This window comes from Anguilla anguilla, chromosome 9, assembly GCF_013347855.1.
Source record: "Anguilla anguilla isolate fAngAng1 chromosome 9, fAngAng1.pri, whole genome shotgun sequence".
In the NCBI taxonomy this organism is placed as follows: domain Eukaryota; kingdom Metazoa; phylum Chordata; class Actinopteri; order Anguilliformes; family Anguillidae; genus Anguilla; species Anguilla anguilla.
Window position 1 is genome coordinate 48,493,974 of NC_049209.1, and position 24,633 is coordinate 48,518,606.

General features: G+C 48.0%; 2 protein-coding genes across 2 annotated transcripts in view; both read left to right on the forward strand.

Annotated features, from left to right (window-relative positions):
• The first annotated feature begins 366 nt into the window (after window positions 1-366).
• On the forward strand, window positions 367-22,631 carry LOC118236755 (Friend leukemia integration 1 transcription factor-like). The gene is made up of 10 exons (XM_035435363.1): window positions 367-634; window positions 950-1,183; window positions 5,799-6,016; window positions 6,548-6,699; window positions 7,718-7,921; window positions 13,687-13,755; window positions 19,499-19,561; window positions 19,889-19,948; window positions 20,064-20,111; window positions 20,425-22,631. Exons 2-10 carry the CDS (start codon window positions 1,166-1,168, stop codon window positions 20,952-20,954), a joined length of 1,362 nt encoding a protein of 453 aa, XP_035291254.1. The 5' UTR covers window positions 367-634; window positions 950-1,165; the 3' UTR covers window positions 20,955-22,631.
• A 364-nt stretch (window positions 22,632-22,995) lies between these two features.
• The window catches only part of LOC118234904 (G protein-activated inward rectifier potassium channel 4-like), a 28,941-nt gene continuing 27,303 nt past the window's right edge, over window positions 22,996-24,633 (forward strand). Inside the window, exon 1 of the mRNA XM_035431755.1 lies at window positions 22,996-23,755. The gene's annotated coding sequence lies outside the window, so the exon portion shown is untranslated. The remainder of the gene's footprint in view (window positions 23,756-24,633) is intronic.

Sequence of the window (24,633 nt, forward strand, 5' to 3'; positions counted from 1 at the left end):
TGAAAATACTAATATGCAATCTATTTTATGCCATTTTCTTTGTTGTATTACCCCAAATCTTGCAGTGCACCAGTTCTTAATACAGTTGCTTTAGTTGCATTTTAACAGATTATTTGTAAAAAGCTGTCCAATATCCAATGTCAACGGTGGTAGGGATTCGGGAGGGCGGACAAATCGGGACAGGGGGGCCTCGAGCACAAGACCCAACAGATATTCCTTCCATTCACTGTAAGAGACACGCACTCCATCTCTTACTACAGCGTCGGGAAGGAGCGCACGTGCTGAGCAGATTTCAGGAACTGAGCGTCAGAAGCGCAGCCTCTCTGGATTTTTTTTTTCTTTTTTTTAAGTGTGTCCTTACTTTGGTCTGGGAAAACTGTCGCGAAGTTATATCGTTGAATTCCCAATCGCAGGTAGTACCGAGTTAACCTCGCATTTTCTCCGGTTTGATTTACACCACGTTTATTGGTATTTTAATCAACTGCAGCTGCTTTCAAGGTTTTAGCTGTTTGGATTTTATAATCTCACCAGACTGCAACGGGACCACGAGAAACCACGAGTCTTCAAGAAAACTGCAAGTTTTACGATGAGTCACAGAATATGATGAATTGTATATACACATCTTGTGATTAAAGTATGACGGCATTCATTTGAACTATTTATATTTATTAAACGGAATTATTTGGTTCATTTTCTTTTAGTTGTCAATCCAGCGTTTTCTAAGCAAAAATAAAAATAATATTTAATTAATAGTTTATAAATTATCTCGTCGTTTTAAAAAATAATAATAATAATGAGTCTCAATAATAATACGAAGCATAGGAACCTCCCCTGATACACTCTTCTCCGTGTAGTAGCGTATGTAAACAAGTATCACTAAATATTTCCGCGTTAAAAGAATTAAGTAAAGGAAAACACTTCCATTGTTTTCAATTGCTTATCTCCCCAGGACAAGTATCCTGCTCTTCGATGTTGTAATGAAGGCAGGGCTAGATGTGACACACATTGCTTCCCTCTCAAAAGCTGTGACTTCACTTCCCAAATTTTGGAGGAAAAAATCGTCCCGTTAACCGTCTTTTCCCTCCGCAACATATCGGGGGCTGGAATTAATTCTGCGGCGTGTCATGTTTGGAATGTTGTTCGAGTACTGTGAAAACTGCCCAGAATGGACGGAACCGTTAAGGTAAGGGTCTCTTTTTTTTTTGGATGGGTTCAGGGCAGCTTGCGCTTTCGAACTGCGTTTCATTTCAGCTGGGCTGCTCATCGTGCTTACGCGTAGACACGGTACTGGTTGAGTGCTTTTTTTTTTCTTTTGCTCTGTAAGTAGTAGCCAGATCTCCTTTGTTTCCCCTTTCCTTTGCAGCGCAACTTTATAGAAATGGTAAAGACTCTGTGGTAGGATGTGGTTATTTAAACACTTAAAAAAATATAAAATAAAATACATACGTCGCTTATATATGAAGTTGGAAAGAGCGCGCGGACGCGCGTCTGGAAAGTGATAATTTTCCCGAAGAACTGTGTTAGTGTTTCAGAAATTGAAATAGATTTGTAGGATGAAATTTCATGTTGTTTTTAAGAAACACTTACAAAAAAAGATGTGTTGACGTTCCGTTTCTTCTAAGTGGTTAGACGGCTGCGCAATCATCGTGGCACGGCGCCCCGTGGACCGTCGTGCTATTAAGTGTTTAGAACGTAGGCTATGCCAGAACTTTTGAGTCTTGCCAATTCTGAAACCATGTAAAACTACGAATTCCGCTACGAACTTGAGGAAGTTGAAAAAGCCCATGTCTATTGTGTGTATTGTTTTAACCAGAAAAAAAAAACAGTGCGTGCTTAACTTTGTATTATTATTTTGCGCGATGATAAAAGATGATAGCATCCACAGCTGTTTGTTCCAGCAACCAAGTCTACACCGAAAGACGCTGAATTGTGACTTCAGTCAGCTGTGCAGTTCAGGCATTAATTATAAGATCGTGGTTAAATGAGTGTTATGTCTGGGTAGTAGCTAACTCGCATTAGAACCCCCGAGTTTTGCATATTACTGGTAATTAAGTTAGAGTGCGCTTAATACAGTTCATTCGGACACTTTTATGATATGAGACACCAGCTCTGGTTTCATAATCGTCTGTACTTTACCAAATGCCTTATTTAGTGAGTAGCCAGATAATGCGTTTAAGAGGTGCATTTCTCTAATTTAATTCCGTTCGTTACTTGTAGCCCTTGGCTTAGTGTAGGTTCCAAAATTCAGATAAATAAACAAAAATTCAGCGTTGAATTCCTAGAAAAAGCCTTTCTTGCAATTACTTTATTCTGTCACAGATGCATTTTTGTTAATTGAAATATGTTTGTTTTAAAGTTTATTTTGGAGATGGTCAGTTTACGCTACAGATAACACTGTACAAGAAGGGGAAGCTACATTATGGCACTGGGCCTGAAGTTTTGCTAATATTTTTTAAAATCCCCATTGTCATCTGCATCAGTTTCAGAATGACTTTTGGAGGGAAAAACCGGGGCTTCTCATTGTTAAATAATAAAATAAAGATCAGCAAAACAGTATGATAACACAACAGGACATAAGGAAAGAACCTGCATTACCTGCTTATTCTATAGATTAGCCTAAGTATAGTTTCATGCGAATTAATGTCCAACAGACAACAAAAAATATCAACAAGAACATAGATTAATTAGCCAGTGACATGGGTAAAATTATGTATTGATGCACTAAATTTTTCTGTAGTTTGTTTAGTTCAATATTGTACACATACCCACATACATTATCTATCTTGTTCTTTAATTGCATTGATTATATGGTTTTGAATGCAGTTATTAGTGTTACAAAGAAGTGCTAATACTTTTTTGGTGTCCCATGAAAAGTATTGTATTCTATTTGGAACTGTAGAGAGCATTTTGACTGACTTATAATTGTGTCTAAAGGAGCTCATCATTTCGGGTGTTTAATGAAGCCCTGGTAGACTTCCTGTTCTACACAATCTGGCATCCTGTCAGGCTTCCTTTACCTCCTAAAACAAAAGACTACCCCCCCCCCCCCCCCCCCCCCCCCCCGCAACACACACGCACACACACACTCACATATGTAGAAAAACAGAGAGATGAACACAGCGGACAGACTGGTGGACATTGTTTTCCAGCAGACATGAGTTGTCCTGCTTGGAATGGTAGAGCTAAAGTCATTCCAAACACCCCCGCTCCCCCTCCTCTCTTTGGTTCATACCAGACCAGAGCTCTGGCCATAGCTGTGGTTGGTACTGGAATGCTACCTTTTAGCCATACATCTGCGCATAGAAAAATACGAGGGACCCATTTCCTCAAAGGGTCAAGGGTCACTGTGGTGGTATTATTGTTCTGGCTGCTAATGTAGTTTCCATCAACATTGGGTGTCCATTCATTCAACAGTCATTACACTGTTCCTATTTTAGAACATGCGTTTAAGAAAGTGTTGTGGTCTTATGTTGAATCCACATCAACATAACGCATAGCGTGACAGTTGAAATGATTGACAAATGTGCATGAACATCAAAATCAGCACAACTTGACAGTTGTTCCTCTAACTTAGGGACATGAGGTGGGAGGACTGAACAAGAGGCTTCATATTCTTGGTCCCCCAGTTTTTTTTGTCAATTTTCCAAATTTCACAAACAATTAAAAAAGAATAAATCTGTAGGGAGCAGCAGACAGATAAAGGTTTGCTTTGTCAAAGGTAGATGGTCTGCTTGCCCTGTGGTGAAAAAAGGTTTAAATGGAGGAGAGTAAGAACTCAGGCCACTCCTCCTTCTGGTTTCATCACTCTTTTAATTTTGCGTTGATGCACCGTGCTATTGTAGCGACCTTCTCTTTGTGCTGCAGAACTCGTATTGATTCTGTGAGTATGTGTATATTTGGGCGAACCTTATTTGAAAACACATTGCGGCCTGCGTAATCTTCAGTCAACATTCTACACGACAATCACGAATGACAGTGTGTGGTCGAGGCAGATATGAACCGAGAAAAGAGCTTAACGTGTAACAGTTGTCCATGGTTGAGCTGCACTTATCTGGCTGGACTGACACATTAATTTACTGTTTACCATTTATCAACTGCCAGCCAGTTTGCGTGGGCCAACCAGATAGTGCCCAAGGGTGACCGTGACTTGGCAGCGCTCTTGAAATTGATTGTACGTCAGATTTATCTCGGCACATCTCTGACAACTACTGAGCGCTTTCATTGGCCGGGCGTGGCGAGTGCCAAGTGTTTAATAGTGTGTGAGCTGCAGTCTCAACCCCCAAAGCTGTCCGTCAACCGCTGATTGGCAGGACAGAATCTGGAAATCACAACCGGAGAGGTAGAGATAAATAGAGAGAGGACAGAATGACCCATTATAGTGATGAGTACAAAGTGAACGTATGTCGCGTTATTTGGAATTTTGAGGTGTGCAGAACTGATTAAAGTTTGATAATCTACGTTCTTTAATCTCCATAAACACGACTGTGTTGTGTTGTTAACTGAGCTTTTACACATTAAGATTCTCAGTGTTAAATGGACTCTAGCGTTGTTTATATGGGTCCAGGCGGGACCACATATACTCTATCAGATTTAAAAGTATTCTATCCGACTTCCTTTAACACTGGATATTTATCCTTGGTTGGTGTATTGAAGGTTGCATTGCAAAATCGTAATAGCCTATGGCAAAAGGAAACAAAAACCCTTCTCATCTTGAACAGAGAGGGTAAAACAGGAGCCTAACTAAATTATCCAGAGTTCTCACACTTTATTAAGTGCTTCTCTTAGTCATTGTGTCCGATCAATGGAGTCTTCCGAACCGCTGATGCGAGTAACGCCGGCGATCTTGCTTCGTTAATTAGGACACGCCTCTACTCAATTAGCGCGGGGTTCCGTCCGGCAGGTTTTTTTTTTCGGAAAACGCCTCGGCGAGCCAGAACGAGCCGCGGCTTTTTGAGGATGTTCGGCGGGCGTCCGGTCTGCGGAACGGCTTCCTTTTTCGAGACGGGCGCTTTCGCGCCGCGCGCCGCGAGCGGGATCAGGCGGCACTTGACCCCCGGCAGGACGGGAACGGGATTCGTTACCGCGGCAAAAAAAAAAAATTATTTTAAAAGCGAGGAGATCCCCTGGGTTGAATATTTGCGCTTGTGCCGAGAGGAAGGATACCCTGACACAACAAAAGGAGAGTTTCCAGAGGAAACTTCTGTGGACCCTTTGTGTTTGTTTTCTTTAATGAAGTCGCATTGTTCCAGCCGACCCCCCCCCCCCAGCCGGACCCGGGGTTCGAACTTCTGTTTCTGTTCGACGCACGCGACTGGCGGTGGGGAGAGGAAGCTGGCAGATGTGCGTGTTGTAAGCGGAGCTCCTGAGGCGGGCGAAAGCTGTTTGCTGCGAGCACTTGTGCGGGGTCCTTTAAAGCCTGGCCCTTTGTGCCTGATTAAAATTCTACCCTTCCAGTCCTCCTCCACCCTTCCATTGAAGGGCATTATTTTATAGGGTGCTTTCAGTGTAGGCTAAAAAGTACAGCTCTTTAGTGTCTCAGTTTGGTTTTGCTTAAATCTTATTTTATGGCACTTTAATACTGATTTCTGTTGTGGTCATCATTAGTCAAATAGTAAATTTTCTTACTGGAATTGCGAATCTTGAACAGGGTTCTGTATGACACTAGACAATAGTTTTTGTTATGTGACTAAAATGTTCTTTCGAATCTTACTCTTATAGGTACATGGCAAAGCGAAGTAGCTACTACAGCTAACCGTTTGTATATGATTATGTGAAATGGTTCTTGCTCTGGCCCCTAGGAGGCGCTGTCTGTTGTGAGCGAGGACCAGTCCCTGTTCGAGCCTCCATATGCCACGGCGGCGCCCCTCCCCAAGTCGGACATGACGGCGTCGGGACCGCCGGACTACGGGCAGCCTCACAAAATCAGCCCCTTGCCCTCCCAGCAGGACTGGCTCGGCCACCCGCTGCGCGTCAACGTCAAGCGCGAGTACAGCCACGTCAACGGGGCGGGATCCAGGTCCTCTCTCCGTCCGCCTTCCTGTTCTTATTCGCTGCCCCCCCCCCCCGTCTTTTCCTGCGTCCCCTCTTTGCTCTCGATCAGCCCCCCCCCCCCTCCCCTCCCCCTCTTACCTCTAACCACTTTCTCTGTAGTCTCGAAAAATCAACCAGAGGCCCTGTTTCACAAAGCAGGATTACTGAGTTAGCCCGATATCTGCGCTGAGTAAAACACGGAGCAACACTTTTTACTTCAGTCCATGTTCCAGATTTGTGTGGGTTCCGGCTTTTACTCAGTTCAGTTATCCAGCTAACTCTGTAACCCTGCTTCGTGATACTAGCCCCAGGATAAACAGACAGAGTAAATTTGAAAAATCTATAAACAGAACTATAAATTAGTTTTAGTATATTGATATCAGAACAGCCATAGTTTTCCTTTTGCAGTACCAGTTGGGTGATACCTGTATACCTGAATCACTCTCTGGGAGGTCAGTGTGTTTTGGGTGTCCTTGTCCTCCCCCCTCTCTCTGACTCCGCTCTTCCTGTTGGACAGGGGGTCCCCCGTGGACTGCAGCGTGGGGAAATGCGCCAAGCCTGTCTGCGGGACAGAGGGCTCCCAAATGGGCTACGGGGGCTACATGGACGAGAAAAACAGCCCGCCCCCTAACATGACCACCAATGAGAGAAGAGTTATCGTCCCCGCAGGTGAGAGAATACCACGTCCTGCCGTTTGTGTGTGTGTGTGTGTGTGTGCGTGTGTGAATGTGTGTGTGCTTGTGTGCTTGTGTGCGTGTGTGTGTGTGCTTGTCTGCGTGTGTGTCTGCAAGCTTGTGTGTGTGTGTGTGTGTGTGTGTGTGTGTTTTTGTATGTGTGTGTGTGTGTATGAGCATATGTACGTTACAGCACAGTGACCTCAAATGTACTCATTGCCCTATATACAGTATATTATGAGAGGCAATGTAGCATTTGACAGAACTGCATGTGTGCAAGCAGAACCTTTTCTACAATGAAATGGGCAAAAATGCATGAAAACAAATTAGTATTTTAATACTGAAAACACTACAGCCCCCCCCCCCCACACCCCCCCCCACATTGATCTCTTCGCTTTTGTTTTCTTTTATCCATTGAAATTAGTAAGTCATCACGATCCAAATGGGCATCATTTTACACTGCATTTGAATTAATGTCCTTCCATGAATTGCTCCTGCATCTGCTTGGACACTCTTTGATCTTTTGTTTGCTGCCACTCATTGTGTGAGTAAATAAAGACATCTGTTTGGGCGTCATGAAAATTCAGATTAGCTTATTAATACGTAAAATGAGCACGTAGTGAATGACTGTAAGCCCATCATCTTAAAATGTGAAGTATGACAATACTGTTGTTGTTTTTATTCAGTTTTTGAGATCTGGCCAAAACGGCGTAATCGTGTTCTGACCATGAGGAATGTCCTTGCTGTGTGTTTCATCTCTGGCTAATGTGGAGTGATCGTGTTTGAAGTGTGGTTCACATGTAGTGACCGTGTTTGAAGTGTGGTTCATGTAGAGTGATTGTGTTTGATTTGTAGTTCACACGGAGCGATCATAATTAAAGTGTGGTTCACATGTAGTGACCATGTTTAAAGTGTGGTTCACATGTAGCGACCATGTTTAAAGTGTGGTTCACATGTAGCGATCATAATTAAAGTGTGGTTCTCATGGAGCGACCGTGCCCTGTTCCCCGCAGACCCCTCCCTGTGGACCCAGGACCACGTTCGGCAGTGGCTGGAGTGGGCCATCAAGGAGTACGGCCTGCTGGAACTCGACACGTCCTCCTTCCAGGACACGGACGGCAAGGAGCTCTGCAAGATGAGCAAGGAGGACTTCCTGAGGCTCACCTCTGTGTACAACGCAGACGTCCTCCTGTCGCATCTCAGTTACCTCAGGGAAAGTGAGTTACCCCCCTCTCCATTGGCTGGCTTTGCCCGGAAAAGATCTGTCTGAAGACGTAGTAGGGGTTTACTGTGCATGATTTACGTTAATAATCAAGAAAACCTGCATTCGTGAAATAAACGGGTGTTGATCTGCGAATGTAGCAGACATATAGGTATTTGAGATGAGCAGCTGTATCAGTGAGGTTCTTAAAGCTAATGGTTAGCACTGAAAAAGACTGAGAAGTGTTTCCTAAAAGTAGTTTCCCATAGCGTGCACTGCTGTGGGCTCTGTGTACGATTTGAAAAAGCACCATCGCTCACAACAGCTTCCTGACTTTCCTACGCGACCTTCCAAGTGTCGTGTCACGAGCTGTCAGAAGGCGGGGCCCCAGAATGGGGACGGAGACGGCCCTTTTGATTGGCCCCCCCTGGAAAATGACGCCAGGCCAGGCCTTTTTTTTTTTACGGAAAGGAGGGAGGGCGGGAGCTCAAGGCCAGAGTCGTAAACGTCCGCTCGGGGCGGCGGGATAATGGGTCCGTTGTGCCTCGAGCGGGAAGGGCCCATGCGGTCCTGGCGGCTCCGTTTGGTTTTTCGGGGAGCCAAATTCTTCGTTAGGTAGCGGTAGCCGGCGAGCTTATCCTGGCGTGCGCCGCGGTGGGACGGCGCGGACCGTCCGGGCACACGCAGCCCTTTTGATTTATCCGCTGTGTGTTTTGGAGAAAAAGATGAAATTCTCAGGAATTCTCTTAAGGCGCTCTTAGGAGCCCGTTCCAGAATGCGGGAGGGGGACTCTGTTCCTCTCCCGCCAAGTGCGGTCGAGTCGGCATGCTAGGGACCGGTTGAGAAAATGGCCGCTCTCACGCACTCGAAATCCGGGGGTCGCAGAGACATCATTAGAGGTTCTGAACGCAGTTCATGACACGGTCGCGAAAACTTGGAGAGGGCCTCTGGTACACGTGGAGGATTTGGAACAGCGGAGTGCGTTTCCTTTCTCCGAAATTCAAATGACGGCTCTCTCTGGCTGCCAGGTGGGGGGGGGCGGGGCCATCTGACTAAGCCATTCCATCTCCGCCCCTGTGGGCGGGGCCTGCTTATGACGTCCCATTTAGGGCGATGAGGCCAAACATGGAAGAACAGACCGACTGTTTGTCCATTGCAAGGTTTTCTGAAAGGGATTATAGTGTGTGTATTATGTTATTATATATCAGGGGTGTTCAACCTTTTCTGATTCAGGGACCAACACCCAGACTCAAAGGCATCCTGTCGAGTTAAAAAGGGTTATGTTTATAAAAAGGCTTTACTTTTAAAAATATTTTCCCAAATCCATATTTAGTCAAGTCTGGCCAAGGACCCGCTACAGAACCTTCAATAAACCCCAGGGGTCTGTGGACCCCCTGTTGAAAAACCAGGTTATATATAGTTATAGTTATGGTTACATATGGTATAATATTTATATTGTAAACATGCAGACTTTGTGTAAAGAATGATCATAAATATATAGCACAATAATGTGTATATATATATGTGCACATATTTGTATATTTGTCTCGATAGTTTATATTTCAGTTTATTTTCATTTCTATTCCATTTCTGTTATGGAAGACTAATTTTGTCTGTCTCTGGTTCTTGTGGTGAGACAGTATGCAGCACAGAGAAGGCAGCCATCACTGCCAGAATTGTACCCAGAATGCATTGCTTTATTTATTAGACCAACCGCAGATTCTTTATGCACACCAGATACCCAGCTCCAGCATTCCTTTCGTTACTTCCTGCCTCTTAGCAGGAGGTTCCCGTGCGATATTGCAGTACGAAACTTCCTCTGCAGCGATATTGTCCTTAATCTCACTTCAATGAAACCTTCAGAAAAGGCATCTCGTTACATTATATTGCTTTCAACGAGAAGGAGACAGGGGATTTCTGTCTTAAGAAATACGGGTGTCTGGCAGGTCTATACAATCCGTGCCGTGACATAGTTTAGCGTTTGGTGATGTCACAGTACTCTTTTCTTCCCACACTTAACGGAAGAATCAGGGTTGTGGCGGGAGAGTGAAATACATGGATATTAGGTGTCTAGCCCTGGCAACACTAGCAGAGCATTTCTCTGTGGAGTGCGCACATCCATTTTCTTTCTGTAATGTGGTGATTGCCCATTCGTTGTTTCCACTTATATGTCAGTCACATGGCCGGACGTTTTGTGTGGGATTCTGTCAGTGTGCTTTCGATTTGCGTGCAGTTTCATCATTTTGTTCGGCTTGGTGTGCGGAGGGGAGGCTGTTTTCTCAATCAGGCGTGCAGATAACAGTGCTCTACTGGGGAAAGTGATAACTGTCCTGTGCTCTGTTACTCAGACTGAACACATTCTCAGGCTCTCAATGGTTTCTGCAGACCATATGCGTGCGTTCCGAGCCAGAAACTGGACCTCTCTCTCTGTTTCTCTCTCACTCTCTCTCTCTGTCTGTTTCCCACTCGCTCTCTCTCTCTCTCTCTCACTCTCTCTCTCTGTCTGTTTCCCACTCGCTCTCTCTCTCTCTCTCTCTCTCTCTCTCTCTGTCTGTTTCCCACTCAATTTCAATTTCAATTTAAGTTGCTTTATTGGCATGAAATACAGACATATTTATTGCCAAAGCATACATATATAATATGTAAAATAAGAGTAATATTAAAATAATAATGATAAATGTAACAATATATACAAATAACAGCATATACAATAACAGCAACAGAAGTAAATCAATAAGTATGTATTAAGTACTCACTCTCTCTCTCGCTGTCAGTTCAAGTTCAAATTTCAAATTCAAATGCTTTATTGGCATGACATATTTAAAAATACATATAGCCAAAGCGTAGTGATAACAATAATCAACCACAGTAAGAATATATAATTAAAATGAAAAAAGAAAACAAGCAGCAACAACAATAACAGCATAAATGACAGGAACATAATACTTATTATCTATTAAGTTAAAGTTAAACCCTAACTAAATTAACTTTTAACAGTTTCTCACTCTCTTTCTGACTCTCTTTCCCTCTGTTTCTCTGTCTGTGTCTCTCTCTGTCTCTCCCATTTTCCCTCTGTCTCTCTCTGTCTCTCTCGCTGTCCTTCTCTCTCTCCTCTTGCTCACTCTCTCTCCCCTCTCTTTTCTCTCTCTTCTCTTTCACTTTGTCTTTCTCTCCCTGTCCCCCCCTCTCTCTCTTTCTCTCTCTCCCTCCCTCTCCCTCTCTCTGTCTCTCTCAGTCTCTCAGTTTAATGGAGTTCCCTGCTTTAGTCAGATTGACACTCACAGAGAAGGGGGGAGGGGATAGCCTGCCTGACACTGGCTCCTGACCCAAACTGGGGGGTCATGGGTGAGATGAGGTGGATTGTGTGTGGAAATGGAATATAACAGATTTCCAGTTGACATTCAAATTAAGCCAATCAAATTACAAATAAAAACCTCACCTGTTACATGTGTTGTGCACGCAGTGCCAGGGCATGGGGCTGACCTGTGGGCTCACCCCCAGCACACAGCCCAAACCCTTCAGGCCTTGGCCACAGTCCATCTGCACGAAAACACCGCTAAAACAGCGCTAATAATCTCCAACACTCTGCAAGGCCTTCTGTCAATATTTCTGCTTTCAGTTTGAGTGGGGGAGGGGGGGGGATATATATTTATTTTAAATTTCCATGTACACAATCATGTAGAGATCGCAAAGGGAAATATAGCTGAGTCAGCGCCGGCCGGGCTCGGCTGCGAGCGGGACAGGCTGAAACGGGCGGCCATCTTGACGTCGGCCCAGCGAGACGTCGGGTTTCTGTTTTTCGAGCTCCTTCATTCTCCGGGAACAGAGTAAACGGGCGCCGCTGCCAAACGTCCCCGTGACGACCGCGATGGCTCACCACCGTTTACCGCGTGACCCCCCCCCCTGCTCCTCCGGTCCGGCCGTCTGGCGCGCGGTCCCCGTGCGGTCGTCCGCGGCGGGTAGCGGCGGCGGAGAGGGTTAACCGCCGGCCCGCGAGGCGCGACCGGGCCGGTCGGCTCGCTCCGCGCTCCTCAGACCGCGCGGCGAACGGCGGTTGGCGGAACGCGCCGGGTTACAATGGCCTCCCTGTTCGGCTGCCTCGGGGCTGGGGCAGGACCGCTGTGGGGGGGGGGGGGGGGGGGGTTTAAAAATATGAGCGCATGCATAAAAAAAACCCCCAAAACCGCCCCCGCCACTCTACACCCCCCCATCCCCCAACACAAACAGTCGTTCGGTGGGGCGGCCTCTCTCTCCTTCTCGTTCGCTTCGCTCCTCAGTCCAGATGAACTGAAGGCATTCTGTTCCCCCCGAAATAACGGCCAGCCACCGCATTATGCGCCTCCGCCCCCCCCTCTCGGAAAAGCCGTTCCCTCTCCTCAGAAACTCAACTTTTAGTCACGTTTAGTCTCTTGTTCCCCCCCCCCCCCCCCTTCTTCAGACTGTCGTGTGGAGTTTTTTTTTTTTTACCTTTCTCTCTCCTCCTTTTCCTGGTGTTTTCTCTGCTTTCTCCTTTACGCTCTTACGGGAAAGTAAAAAACAGGTCACGGTAAGCAGAACACGTGCCCGTCTTCTGAGGCAGACAAAAAAATAAAAAATAAAAAAACACCTCTTCACACTGAGGCTCACAGAGTTTGAGAGCTGGTCTAGGATCAGTTTAGCCATCCGGGTCTAAATGGATATGGGTCGGACGTGGACAAGGGACGACTGTTCCCAGATCAGCGCTCCTGAACCAGAGGCTCTTTGTGAATACAGGCCTGAGCCTTCGTTCCGTTCTTATCCACAGCTCCCCGCAGTCTTTCTAATGTAATTAACATCAGGGCGGGCGCAGCATTCAATGCCTTAACGATGCCGCAAACGCACTTGCTAGGCTAGGATTAGCGTTAGCCGCCGTCCCCGGCGCTGTTTCCCATATAAATCAGGCCCGGTGTGCTTATGTTCCATTGCATCTGTGAGTTACTCTGGGTGTGTGTGAGAGAGAGAGAGTCTGCTGAACGGATACAATGCGGTGTCACGCCGCTGTCTAGACCGACCGGGAGACCTCTTAATTTATGCCGAGGGACGCGCGCGCGCGATCCGCGTCGTCGATTTTTAATTGCCGTGGTTACCGTCTCGGTCTTCGATTAAAGCGGAGCCGCACGCGACGACCGCGTCTCTCCGCCGCGGCTATCGGGAGTGAAAGGCGTTTATTAGCGCGGGCGATCGAGCCCGAGGATATTACCTTCTCGTTAACGTCGCGGTAACGAGCTAAATGGGCTGTACTGTGTTCAGGGATCACGGCGCAGGTGACTCGGGGGGGGGGGGGCGAGTGATGGATCGTAATTGAAACGTAGCCCAAAAAAACGATCGGAGATTAATCCCTCGGATCAAATCGAATTCCCGGAGAGTGCCGTCTTCCGGGGGGTTCGTTTTGTCTGTGCGATTCGCTTCACTGTGGCAATAACCCTTGAAATGGAAGAAGAGATAGTTTTAACATGATGGTTTTTTTTTGGACAAATTAGCGTTATTAATTGCTCGTAATGAGTACGGAACACAGGTTAAATAATTATAATATGAGCTGATGTTTTTCAGAAAGATTTGACAGGTGAATGCAACTGTGGTAGTCAAGATCAAAGAGAGAGAGAGAGAGGGAGACAGACAGAGAGAGAGAGAGAGAGAGAGAGGGAGACAGACAGACAGAGAGAGAGATCTATGAAAAGTAGCCTTGATAATAGTCTAAAAGTAGTCGGGTCCAGGTAGTATATCTGATCTAAGATCCTAACCCTGTCGTGCTTCTTCCTGCAGGTAGTTCAACGCTATCGTACAGCGCCCCATCTCACACGGAGCAGTCTCCTCGTCTGGCTGCCAAAGAAGGTAAAACAGCCTTTTCGCCTGTGTCTCCTGACCCTGCTGAACACTGATGTTCTCTAATGGCGTGTGGTCTCTTGGGCGTCTCTCTGACTATGGGGTCTGTTCAGTCCAACCGCAGTGTGAAAAAGGGACAGAATTTTGCGAGGACAGACTTTCAGACGAGCGCAGAATTTGTCCACGTGTTTAATGCCCTGAAAAACGGGGAGCGATCGACAAATGGAGAATATTTTAGCGCCGGAGGCTAAACTTTTCAGGAAATGAACCCGGTCCTGAAAAAAAACGAGATGAGCGTGCAGATTTCCTCTCATCTCGCCGAGCAAGGTCAGCTGTGCCGAGCTCGCGACCCTTCAGCTTTTCCGTCCGGAGACGCAGAGGCCGAGTCGAGTGGCCGCAGATATGACCCGAGCCTCACAGAGAGCCAGGTGTCTCCATTGTAGCGATGCTAATGACGCGGTCGCTCCTGTTGCCCCTTCAGCCCCATTCAGGTTAAGAACAGCTGAAGGGAAGAGGCTTTAGCCGTTCCCCACTTCGGCTTCAGAATTCAGTTCCAGGCCACGTCCAACTGGCTCTCTTAAACCAGGTCAAGACTTCAGGACTCGTAGCCTCATTCTCCTGCGCCTAACCCACTCAGCTCAGAGGCTGATTCTTTGTCTCAGTTTGAACCTTCGTGTGAAGCGGTTGTGGCATTGTGTGCTCTACGTGTGCCCTGCTGGCCTTAGCTGTGCGTATGGAACCGAGGGCATTATCCACACTGAGGGCAGATGAACGCTCCTCTTTAAACCTGGGGAGGGAGGAGGGAGAGAAGGAGGTGTTTGGGGAGAGGGAGCTCCTTCTTGAGGGAGGGGGGTGGGAGGGGGTGGGGGGGGGGGGGTTGTTTACAGAGAAAGCTGCAGGAGGGGCAGGTGTAGCCGGGGACTGAAGAGGCCGGGGCACGTGCGCCTTTGTTTTCCCAAATTTTATTCAAGTGGAGGGCGGGCTGCGTGCTGCGGAGAGGATGCAGAGAGACAGAGACGGGAAGTGGCCTCTTATGAAGCTATGCCAGAGAGGTGGTGTGTGTGTGTGTGTGTGTGTGTGTGTGCGTGTGTGTGTGTGTGTGTGTGTACGTGTGCGTGCGTGCGTGTGTATGTGTGTGCACAAGGGTGGTGTAAATTGTGTGTTTGTGTGTGTGTGTGTGTGTGTGCACATGCATGTGTGTATGCGTATTTACGTATGCGTGTGTGTGTGTGTGTGGATGAGCCTGTGTGTGTGCCTGTGTGTGTGTGTGTGTGTGTGTGTGTGTGTGTGCGCATGTGTCAGTGTGCCTGTGTGTGAGAGAGCATGTGTGTGTTTTGTCTTGAACACATCTGGAGCAGGGCTGTAATAACAGTGATAGTGCCGGGTGTGGGAGCAGTACTGCAGAGGTGAGCGAAGAGGAAGGCCTGTAATGATAAGAGCTCGGCCCCCAGTGGCCCCCATCGGCCCCACACCACCTCACAGGGCCCCTGGCCCCGGCTCCCATTTAAACCCGATTACCCCCGCGCCCACCGCCGCACCGCTAGCCGTGCGAGAGATTCCGTTAGCGCTGCCGCGGGTGAGCTAGCCTAGCACTAGCACTTTAACAACCTGCACTCTGCCTGGCGGTAAAGCCTTAACAGAGCCCGTCTCCTCCAGACCTGCTTAATAATAACACAGCTTGCGCCATTTAATGGGGGGGGAGTGGGGGGGGGGGATTCCAGGCCGGAACCTCGAAAGCACTCGATATGCTACGTTCTGACATTTTTAACCGAGGACGAGAAGAACTGTTTGGTTATCGTTATTGGTTTTTTTTTTTATTACCGCGCGTCTAAATTACATTGTGTGCTCGCGTCGATTTAGCAGGCTGGCTCGCGGTGCCGGTATTCCACATTAAAATGCGCTCTTCCTCGCAGACGCGACGAATAAATCAAACTCGCTTTGGGATTATTGCTTCTGACGGGCGAGATCGCTAACGTCTTCCAGCCGCGCGGGACGAAGCAGAAAGGGAAGTGAGGACGTTTGTGCGTAGCGGCGAGGGCGAGATTTAACAGCGCGAGACTCCCGACGGCGACGCGCGAAGGAGTTTGAGAATCGGGGGCTGTCTTCGCGAGTTTGGACCGCCAGTTCGGATTCCTGCTCATTGGCTCCGATGGCTTTATTAGCCCTTCGTGGCTAATCCCTCTCCCCTCTCTTTTTTGGCGTTCGCCCCTTCCCCGCGTCAGGCTGTGATATACGACGGGCCCTTCGCCCGTGAAAGCCGAGTACGCGGTACGCGTCCAGAGCGGCGGCGCGGAAACGGCGGCGTGTTTACAGAGCGGTGTCTTAATACCGCGTAGCTGGCGGAGCGGCTGGCTCGTAAAAGGCTTTTCCGGATCATTCCGGCCTCTTGCTTTTCCCTGAGTGCCGAACCGAGATGGGCGGGGCTAAGGGACGAGCCTATCCCGCGTTTTGCGTCGGCCTCGTCGTGCTTCCCCATCCCCCCCCCCCCCCTTTTTTTTTTCCACCCCAGGCCAGAGTCTGTCACACAGGCCTCTTTCTTTCTCCCATGGGCCCCTGCGGTTTGGCCCCCCCCTCGCCGTGTGGGCCCCGTGTTGTTTCAGATGTGTCCCCGTGACGACTGCTAGCCAGTCCCCCCCCCCCCCCCCCCCCCCCAGTCTGTCCTCTCATTACAACCGCCTGGCTGTGAAGCTGTATTTCATATGATAAGGCTTTCCTTTTTTCCTTCTCCCCCCCCCCCCAAAAACAGAACCGCTCTCCTCACCCCCCCCCCACCCCGTGCCCCCTGCCCCCTGCCCCTGGCTTTGTGACCCCCGGCACCCTCAGGATGGGGGCAGTGCCCGTGTGTTTTTTCGGCAGAGTAGAAACAGAAGGGGAAAGGGGGGAGGGGGGGCAGGGGTCCCGAAACAAAGAGGGGGCTGTCTGCAGACCAGGGCCGGGCAGGAAACCCAAATCTCCCAGGACCCCGGCCAGCCACCGCCGCCGCCCGGCCCAACCCCCCCAACCCCCTCCGCCCGGCCCACCCCAGATTGGAGCTGACAGGTTGAGCCTCACGCCGACCGTCCGCCCGCCCGCCCGTCACCCCCCCTCCTGGGACACCCCCCCTCCCCACCCCCCCCCCCCCTCAGAAAAACAGACATAAGGCACGGTGCCTTCTAACAGACCCGACAACGCAAGACTCAAGAATGTAAAACGTTAAAAAAAACAGTGAAATGGAGAGCGAGGGAGATGGAGGCAGTAAAAACAGAGAGAGGCTTTCAGGCATATGAATCAAAGAAAAAGGAAGGAATTAAAGAATTCCTCCTGAGCTAATCTTGACGGTAGTTTTATCGTCCTTGCAGTCGCGCCGATCGGGAACAGTTGGTTACTTTATTGCCGTTATTTACATATCGGAGTTGCTGTGATTCGTAGATTTGCATTTCGCTTTGCCAGACTGGCTCGGTTTTGCGCTGTTGGCAGTTGGATGCTACAGGTTGCTGTCGCACTTCGCTAACTGTTTTTCTCCTGTGCGTTCTGTTAGACCGCGTGCGTTGTGCTCGTCGGGCCTGTGGAATAAGTCGCCGTGAGCGATAAACAGTATGAACTGTTGCGTTGCTGCGTTATCGGCTGCGAAGCGAAGGAGAACGCAGTGAAATGGCGGAATTTTTTTGGCACCGGTCCGCTGCTAGCTTTCCTCTCGTCTGGTTCTATTGACCTCATCTGTCTGGGCTTATTAAAGGAATGAATATAATGCGTTCTCATTTTCTCAGAGCTCTTGAGCTGGTTTAACTCAGTCACCACTTTCAGTCTCAAAGTGCTCTTTTCTTTTCAATTACGGAACTGTGAGACTTCTTTTCCGTAGTTACGTAAAAAACTCCACAGAGCAAATTATGCCAGGTATTACCCTGATTTAAAGCCCTCATTAAGGCTTGAAGTGATACCGTTTAGTATTGAACCGTGCCATTGTGTAATGCATCTGTTCACCAGAGGGGGGCAGTGTAGCCCTGTGCTTAGACTGCAGAGTGCAGAGGATATCATTGCTGGAAGTGGATTATCAGCCGGAGGGCGCTTGAATTAACTGCGGCACACAGAGGCTTCAGTTGCACAGCTCATAGTCATGCCGTCTGGGTGTGTATACTGATCTGGGATCAGAGGTACGTGACGCTGCCTGGCTGCCTGCCATTGCCGTGGCGCGATGCGTGCAGGCGTGTAAACTGGCCCGGGGTCAGTGCGCGCTGCGTCCTCTCTCTGCTCGTCGCTGCGGCGCGCCTCGGCCTGTCTGTTTCCTGTAAATCACACGGCCTCAAAGAACCGCCACGTCACATCCTCGAACCCCAGTTCTGGGAGGACGGCCCGCGCTGGCCGGGCCGCGACGGCTTTGTTCCCCGTCCCAAAGTCACGGGCGGGACTGCGGAGTGTCACGCGTCAGCCCCGGGACGTCCCGCGGAGAGAGGCGTTAACAGCTGCGCGGAGCAGATGTGGGGGGCGGACTCCCGTCTGACACGTGGGGCTCGGTCACGGGGCGCAGCGGGGGCTGTCGCTATGGCAATCGGTCCAGGAGGCGACACTGCTTCAGAAATGAGAACGCAAAGTTGTTTTTTCCTGTAGGTTTTGGGTCGCTGAAGGTGTATGTGTGTTTGTGTATGTGTGTAAGTGCACGTCTTTGTATGTGTGTACATGCAAGTGCGTGTGTTTGTATGTGTGTGCAAATAAGTGCATGTGTTTGTATGTGTGTGTGCAAGTGCATGTGTTTGCGTGAGTGTGTGTGTGTTTGTATGTGTGTGTGTGCAAGTGCATGTGTTTGCATGTGTGCGCGTGTGTCTTTGGATGTTTGTCTACATGTGTTTACATATGCATGTGTTTGCATCTGTGTTTGAATGTGTGTGTGACTGCATGTGTTTGGACATATGTGTGTTTGTGTGTGTGTGTGTGTGCATATGTGTGCATGCATGTGTATGTGTGCATACCTCTGTGTGTGCATATGTGTGTGTGTGTGTGTGTGTGTGTGCATATGTGTGTGTGTGTGTGTGTGTGTGTGTGTGTTTGTGGTTACAGCCAGAATGAACGCAGGTGTCTCAGCGTCGCTGCTCGGGCCGGTCATAAACCCTGGCAAACACAGCTGAAGGGAAATGACAGCCTAATTTACACAACACGCTGAGGCCTCCTGCTGGGTCTCACACAGGGAGAACTCCAACGCGCTTCTGTTCCATTCAAGGTGGCGAAGGACACTGTTTCTGTCGGTCGAAACTGCTTCGTCAGCAGCTAGGTGGCACTGTTTTATGTTCTTCTAAAAAGTCATTTGTGAATTATTTATTTTGGATCTTCTGGTCGTGACACGGTGTGCTGACAACTGTGGAAAATGCACAGAAATTAAAGTGTCTAATATCCAGCCGATCTTAGGCAGCACTTTGCAGTTATAGAACTTTATGAGTAATGTGGTTGCTGTCTGCTTTCAGCTCCAGGTGTCATATTATACACAGTAACTGCATTTTTTAAAACCAGACTGCACTTAATTACACGCTCAGAAATGGTGGCTTGAAGGGTGTCTGGAGTCCACTCAGAATGACTCGATGTGCCAACATTTCTTTCTTTGTTAGTTTTCCTTGGGAGAGTTCCCCCTCTTTAGACTTGAGGTGCGTGAACGTTCTATTTTGCGCTTGCTCTTGCCAGTGTTGTTAAATTTCTCTCCTCGTCCGTCTCTCTCCCTCTTTTTCTCTCCCTCCCTTCCTCCCTCCCTCTCTCTCTCTCTCTTCTACCCCCGCTCCCTCCTTCCCAGAATCCTCTTCTTACGAGGCTGTGCATCGGGCCGGGTGGTCGAACAGCATGGCCGGGGGAAAAGGTGAGAGAGAGAGAGAGAGAGAGAGACGAATCCGTCCGAGCGTTACGACCCGGGCGGGATTCGGACGCCCGGATTGGACTCCGCGCGGAAGCCGGGGACGGCGGCGGCGCCCGAGGGGTTAAGCGTTTTTTGGGGTCCCGGGAGCGGCCGCATACCTTAAGCTCCATTAAGCACTTAGCGGCGCGACCGCCGCGCAGGCTTGTTTTCCTTGGAACCGCGCGACGGTGCCGCGAAAAAAAAAGCCTGCTTTTTTGGTGGTCTGAGCCCCACTCAGTTTTCCCTCTCCCTCTCCCTCTCCCCCGCCCCCCGCCCCCCTCCCATTCGCAGGCTCCCTGGCGGTCCCGCAGAACGTTCCCAAAACCGCGGAGCCGCAGAGGCCCCAGCCAGGTGAAGCAGCGTCTCTCGCGCTCGCACCCCCGCCCCGTTTCGTCTGCGCTAAGCTCAGTGTGCTAACGCTAACTCACCCGCCATCTCTCTCTCTCTCTCTCCTCGTCCTGCTCAGATCCGTACCAGGTCCTGGGTCCCACCAGCAGCCGCCTGGCCAACCCCGGTGAGGGATGCTTCAGATCCGCCGTGTGCGCGATTACTGAAGCTGTGTGTCATGTCACTTTAACGATTACCCAATGGGACGCAGTTATGGGACTGAATGAGACTTGCATTAACATAAAGGAATAAATGAGATGTAATAGATAGGTGTAATAATATTGGTCTGACGTGCTCTGAATTGTCTGTGTGCGTGTGTGTGCTTGCGTATGTTATGTGTGTGTGTCTGTGCATATGTATACGTGTGTGTGTTTGCATGTATGTGTAATTCATATGTGTGCGTGTGTAATGTGTGTGTGTGTGTGTGTGTGTTTCTTCAGGTTCGGGTCAGATCCAGCTGTGGCAGTTCCTGCTGGAGCTCCTGTCGGACAGCGCCAACGCCGGCTGCATCACGTGGGAGGGCACCAGCGGCGAGTTCAAGATGACGGACCCGGACGAGGTGGCCAAGCGCTGGGGCGAGCGCAAGAGCAAGCCCAACATGAACTACGACAAGCTGAGCCGCGCGCTGCGCTACTACTACGACAAGAACATCATGACCAAGGTGCACGGCAAGCGCTACGCCTACAAGTTCGACTTCCACGGCATCGCCCAGGCGCTGCAGCCCCACCCGGCCGACGCCTCCGTCTACAAGTACCCCCCGGAGCTGCCCTACGCGCCCCCCTACCACCACGCCCACCAGCAGAAGGTCAACTTCGTCGCCTCCCACCCCTCCCCCGTGCCCGTCGGCTCCGCCGGCTTCTTCGGGCCGCCGCCCTACTGGAACTCCCCGACGGGCGGGATGTACCCCAACCCCGGCATCCCCCGCCACCCCAACGCCCACGCCCCGTCCCACCTGGGGAGCTATTATTAAAGCTCCGCCCACCTCTTCTCTCTGACTCCGAACCACCAACGCCCACAAAGAACAACAGTTAGGACCCCTTTAATGGAGTCTTCTGCAAAGGGAATTTAAAAATAAACTGGATTTAATCATCCATGGAGTATTAATGGAGTACTACCTATTAGCCTGCTTTTCTCCCTTCTGTTGGCATCTGTGGTTTGTAAACTTCAGCTCCCTGTAACAGCTCTACTCAATGAGGCTTCTCTGCAGGGAGTCACCAGCGAAGAGGTGCATTATGGGCATTGTGTGACACGTGAGGCCTCCTGCTTCCTCTCAGACAAAGACCCAGGCTCTCTGGGTCTCCGATGACATCACTACCTAATACCGCCTTATCACTACATTTTATTTTTGGGTTTATAGTCTAGCAGCAGCAGTTGTTTTTTTTCCACCCCAACATTTCTTCTGTATTTACCGCGTCCTTTTGCTTTGTATTACGGAATCCATCTGCAACTGCCTTTCTTGGAGCTCAGGTCTAGATGTGGGAATCGCCGAAATCATGGAATTATAGAAAAACGAGGAAACCAAGGGATTGTCTCTGTTTCAGGGTTTTTTGGGGGGATTTTTTTTTTTGGATGATTTTGGTCGGGAGGGATTTCTAAAATGTATCCAGGATGTTCTGCTGGACCAGACCGGAATTCGGCGCGACCGCGTTATTGCCTCAATAAGTGTCTCCTCTCCTTCCACAAGCAAGATTTTGCGGGGTAGACGCCCAGCATGGGGTTCGAACGCACCCTCTGAAGCCCGTCTCACCCCTCCGCCATGTCTGCGGAGATCCCTCCTTCCTGTCTGCGGAACCCCCCCTTTCGGGTTTATGCGTTCAAACAGGGGGGTTGCCACGTTTCAGCCACACCCCGCGATACGTGAATCTCACACTAGTATCCTCTTGACGTGTTTTGTTGACATGCGAAGCAATCTGGAGCTCATAGATTCAGATCACAGCGGACATAACGATTGTGACTTTTTTTTTACAAGCGTCACTTAGAACAAGGACTACAGTTTTGTTATAAGGAAATATCAATAAAGATAAATAAATACATAAATAAATAAATAAAGGTTCTTAAGGGAAACGCAAGTCGTACTCAGATTCACGAATGCTGTGCATTCGTTAGACATATTTTCTCTTTTTTTATATAAACATTGGTCAGCTAAGCATTAAAGGAACTTAGTGTGTAAATTATGCAGATTTATTTTCATATGTGACAGTATTAAATAAGAAATCCAGAGAATTAAATACGAGTTGACCTCGGTCACAGATGCAATTGTTTTGTAACTATCAAAAAGGAGGAAATTATCTGTTTGTGATGTGTAATATGCACAGTATGTTTTCGTCTGTGTTTGTACATTTGGACAACTGATTTTACAGAATGGTATACTGTAAACAGGTCTTACTTTTTAGTGCCTTGCGGTGACAACCAAATATATCATTCCAACTGCCTTTTATTGTACTTTTTTATGAAACAATGCCTGCTTGTATCAGTCATGTGTTTGCCATGGAGACAATCTTATTCTATAATAAACCGATTGTGGCCTCTTCCCCATAGTCTTAGTCTTCCCCACCCATAAATCGTCTGGTTCTGTTCTTGTCTTTGAATCAATATGTCACACAGCCAGGCATTAGTCAGCAGTGAAATTAAATACTATTCTAAACCAGTCTTCACTTGGTTACGGCTTGTTGTTATATAAATTCCTAAAATGTGAAATATAGCCTGATTGCAGTATTTTAGACAGACCCTTACCCCTTACTTCCTGCACTCATTGACCCTCAATTTGAGTGGAAAAAGTGGAATTCACTGCTCTTTGTCTATAATGTACTTTTTGATATATGCATCGGTCTGCAGTTCTTTGTTTTGTCGCTAGTGTTTCTGCAAAGTATTAAATATTTCCTGTTGTTAAAGGGTTATTGCATAGGAAAAGTGAAAAAATAAACATTTTCTGTCTTCTGCGATTATCAAATAAGTTTAATACATTGTTCCTAACAATGTATTTTTAAAATGTTAAAATGTAATAATGATAATCAGCTATTTATTTATTTTATTTAAGTTAATCTTAGTCACTTCGTTTGGCTGTGCTGACTACTATAATAAACTTCATGGTGCTTATGATGAAAAGATTAGCAGTAGTGTAAGAAAATTAGTACATTGCTGTGCATATGGTGCAGAATGCATCAATGTTCCAATATGTTCCAAGACATCTGTTGTGCATTAGTGTTGTGGGTCTGACTTTTCGCTCACCGTTTTTCGTGATTATCTCATCACATTTAAGCCTTCAACTGCTACCGTACATACAATGATCTCAACCGGGGAAGGCGACTGTAGCTCTAACCTGGAGATTGTCCTTGGTTTACTTTTTCAAGCAGTATATTTGAGGAACAAACCTGTTCCTTTGGCAGAAGTAGAGTTAAGACTCCGCTGATTCCGAGAGTGTTTTTCTCTCTCTCAAAACCGCAGAGAAAAAAAGCACTGGGGAGCATTCATCAGCGCTCTGTTGCCCTTTGTCTGGAACCTGGGGTCACAAATCTTAGCAAGTGGCGCATAGCTTCAGTTCTTACGCGTCACGAGCCTCGCACTCACACGAAGTCGCAAATTATACTGCGCGAGAATCGTAGGGAAAATGAACGGCATTCACATGTGCGTCACCCGTAGTTAAGAACAAAGTGCCGTGGCCGATAGATTGAAAGCTCCCCATTGTGTTCGGCCCCAGACGTTTCTTCAGACCGAGCTGCGCTGTCGCGGCAGGGCCCGTTTGATGGCTGAGTGGAACCACATTTCCAGCTTGTAAGTCTTGAGGTTTTTCCTTTCTCCCGAGTACAAAGCACGGTGTGTGCGGACCGTAAAACGCACGGTTCTGCGTGAGCTTTTCGACTCGAGCTGGATTCATTTAGCGTTTGAATTTTTTTTTTTTAATGGTGGATTGGTAATAATTATAATAATGCTCTGAGTTCAAATTTGCACGGTGGAAGTGACATCTCTCATTTTTTCCCCCTAAATGACACTGAATCGGCGTTTTGAAATACAAGCCATTCGTAGTCCTGGGTTCGCTTGCAACAGTGCCAAAATAGGCTACCTGCCAACGCTCGCGCTGGTACTTCCCGAACTTCATTCCCTGTGATGAACAAAACAACAACAACAACAAAACCCACGTCTGACTACATACCTATCTTTTTATAGCATTGCACAGAGTTCCTTTGATCCTGTGGTCTATATTTGAAATCGCTCGTGGAAAAGCGAGCGCTTTCGCGCATGGAAAATGTGTATTTCTTAAAGGCCAGTTCATAAAGTTTGGCCTTCTCTAACATAAAAAGGCAAGGCTGAGTCATTGTTGCAGGAACTGTCTACTAAGCCATCTACCTCTCGAAATTTTACTCATCACTATAGCATCTGTGTTCCATAAAACATACAGCAATCTTTAAAGTTGGTGCATTATTTGAGTCCATTAATCCTTCCATACCATTTTATTAGATGCAGGAGGTCAACCTAGGATTACATTTATGCACGTGATCATATGTCACGTATAAAATAAAATAATATAAATGGGGGGAAAGAGCTTTGTAAATTATAGATTTGAAAGGCGGTGTGTCAGCATTGCCCTCCTGTGGTAACTGGGAGAAACTGTAGCTGCCTTCTCTTCTGTTTGACTTGAAATAAGATGCTTT

What these genes read in the sequence shown, in the direction of transcription:
- LOC118236755 (XM_035435363.1), top strand. An exon ending in TCGTCTGGCTGCCAAAGAAG is followed by an intron (nt 13,756 to 19,498) that starts GTAAAACAGCCT and finishes CCTCCTTCCCAG; the next exon opens with AATCCTCTTCTTACGAGGCT. An exon ending in GCCGCAGAGGCCCCAGCCAG is followed by an intron (nt 19,949 to 20,063) that starts GTGAAGCAGCGT and finishes CGTCCTGCTCAG; the next exon opens with ATCCGTACCAGGTCCTGGGT.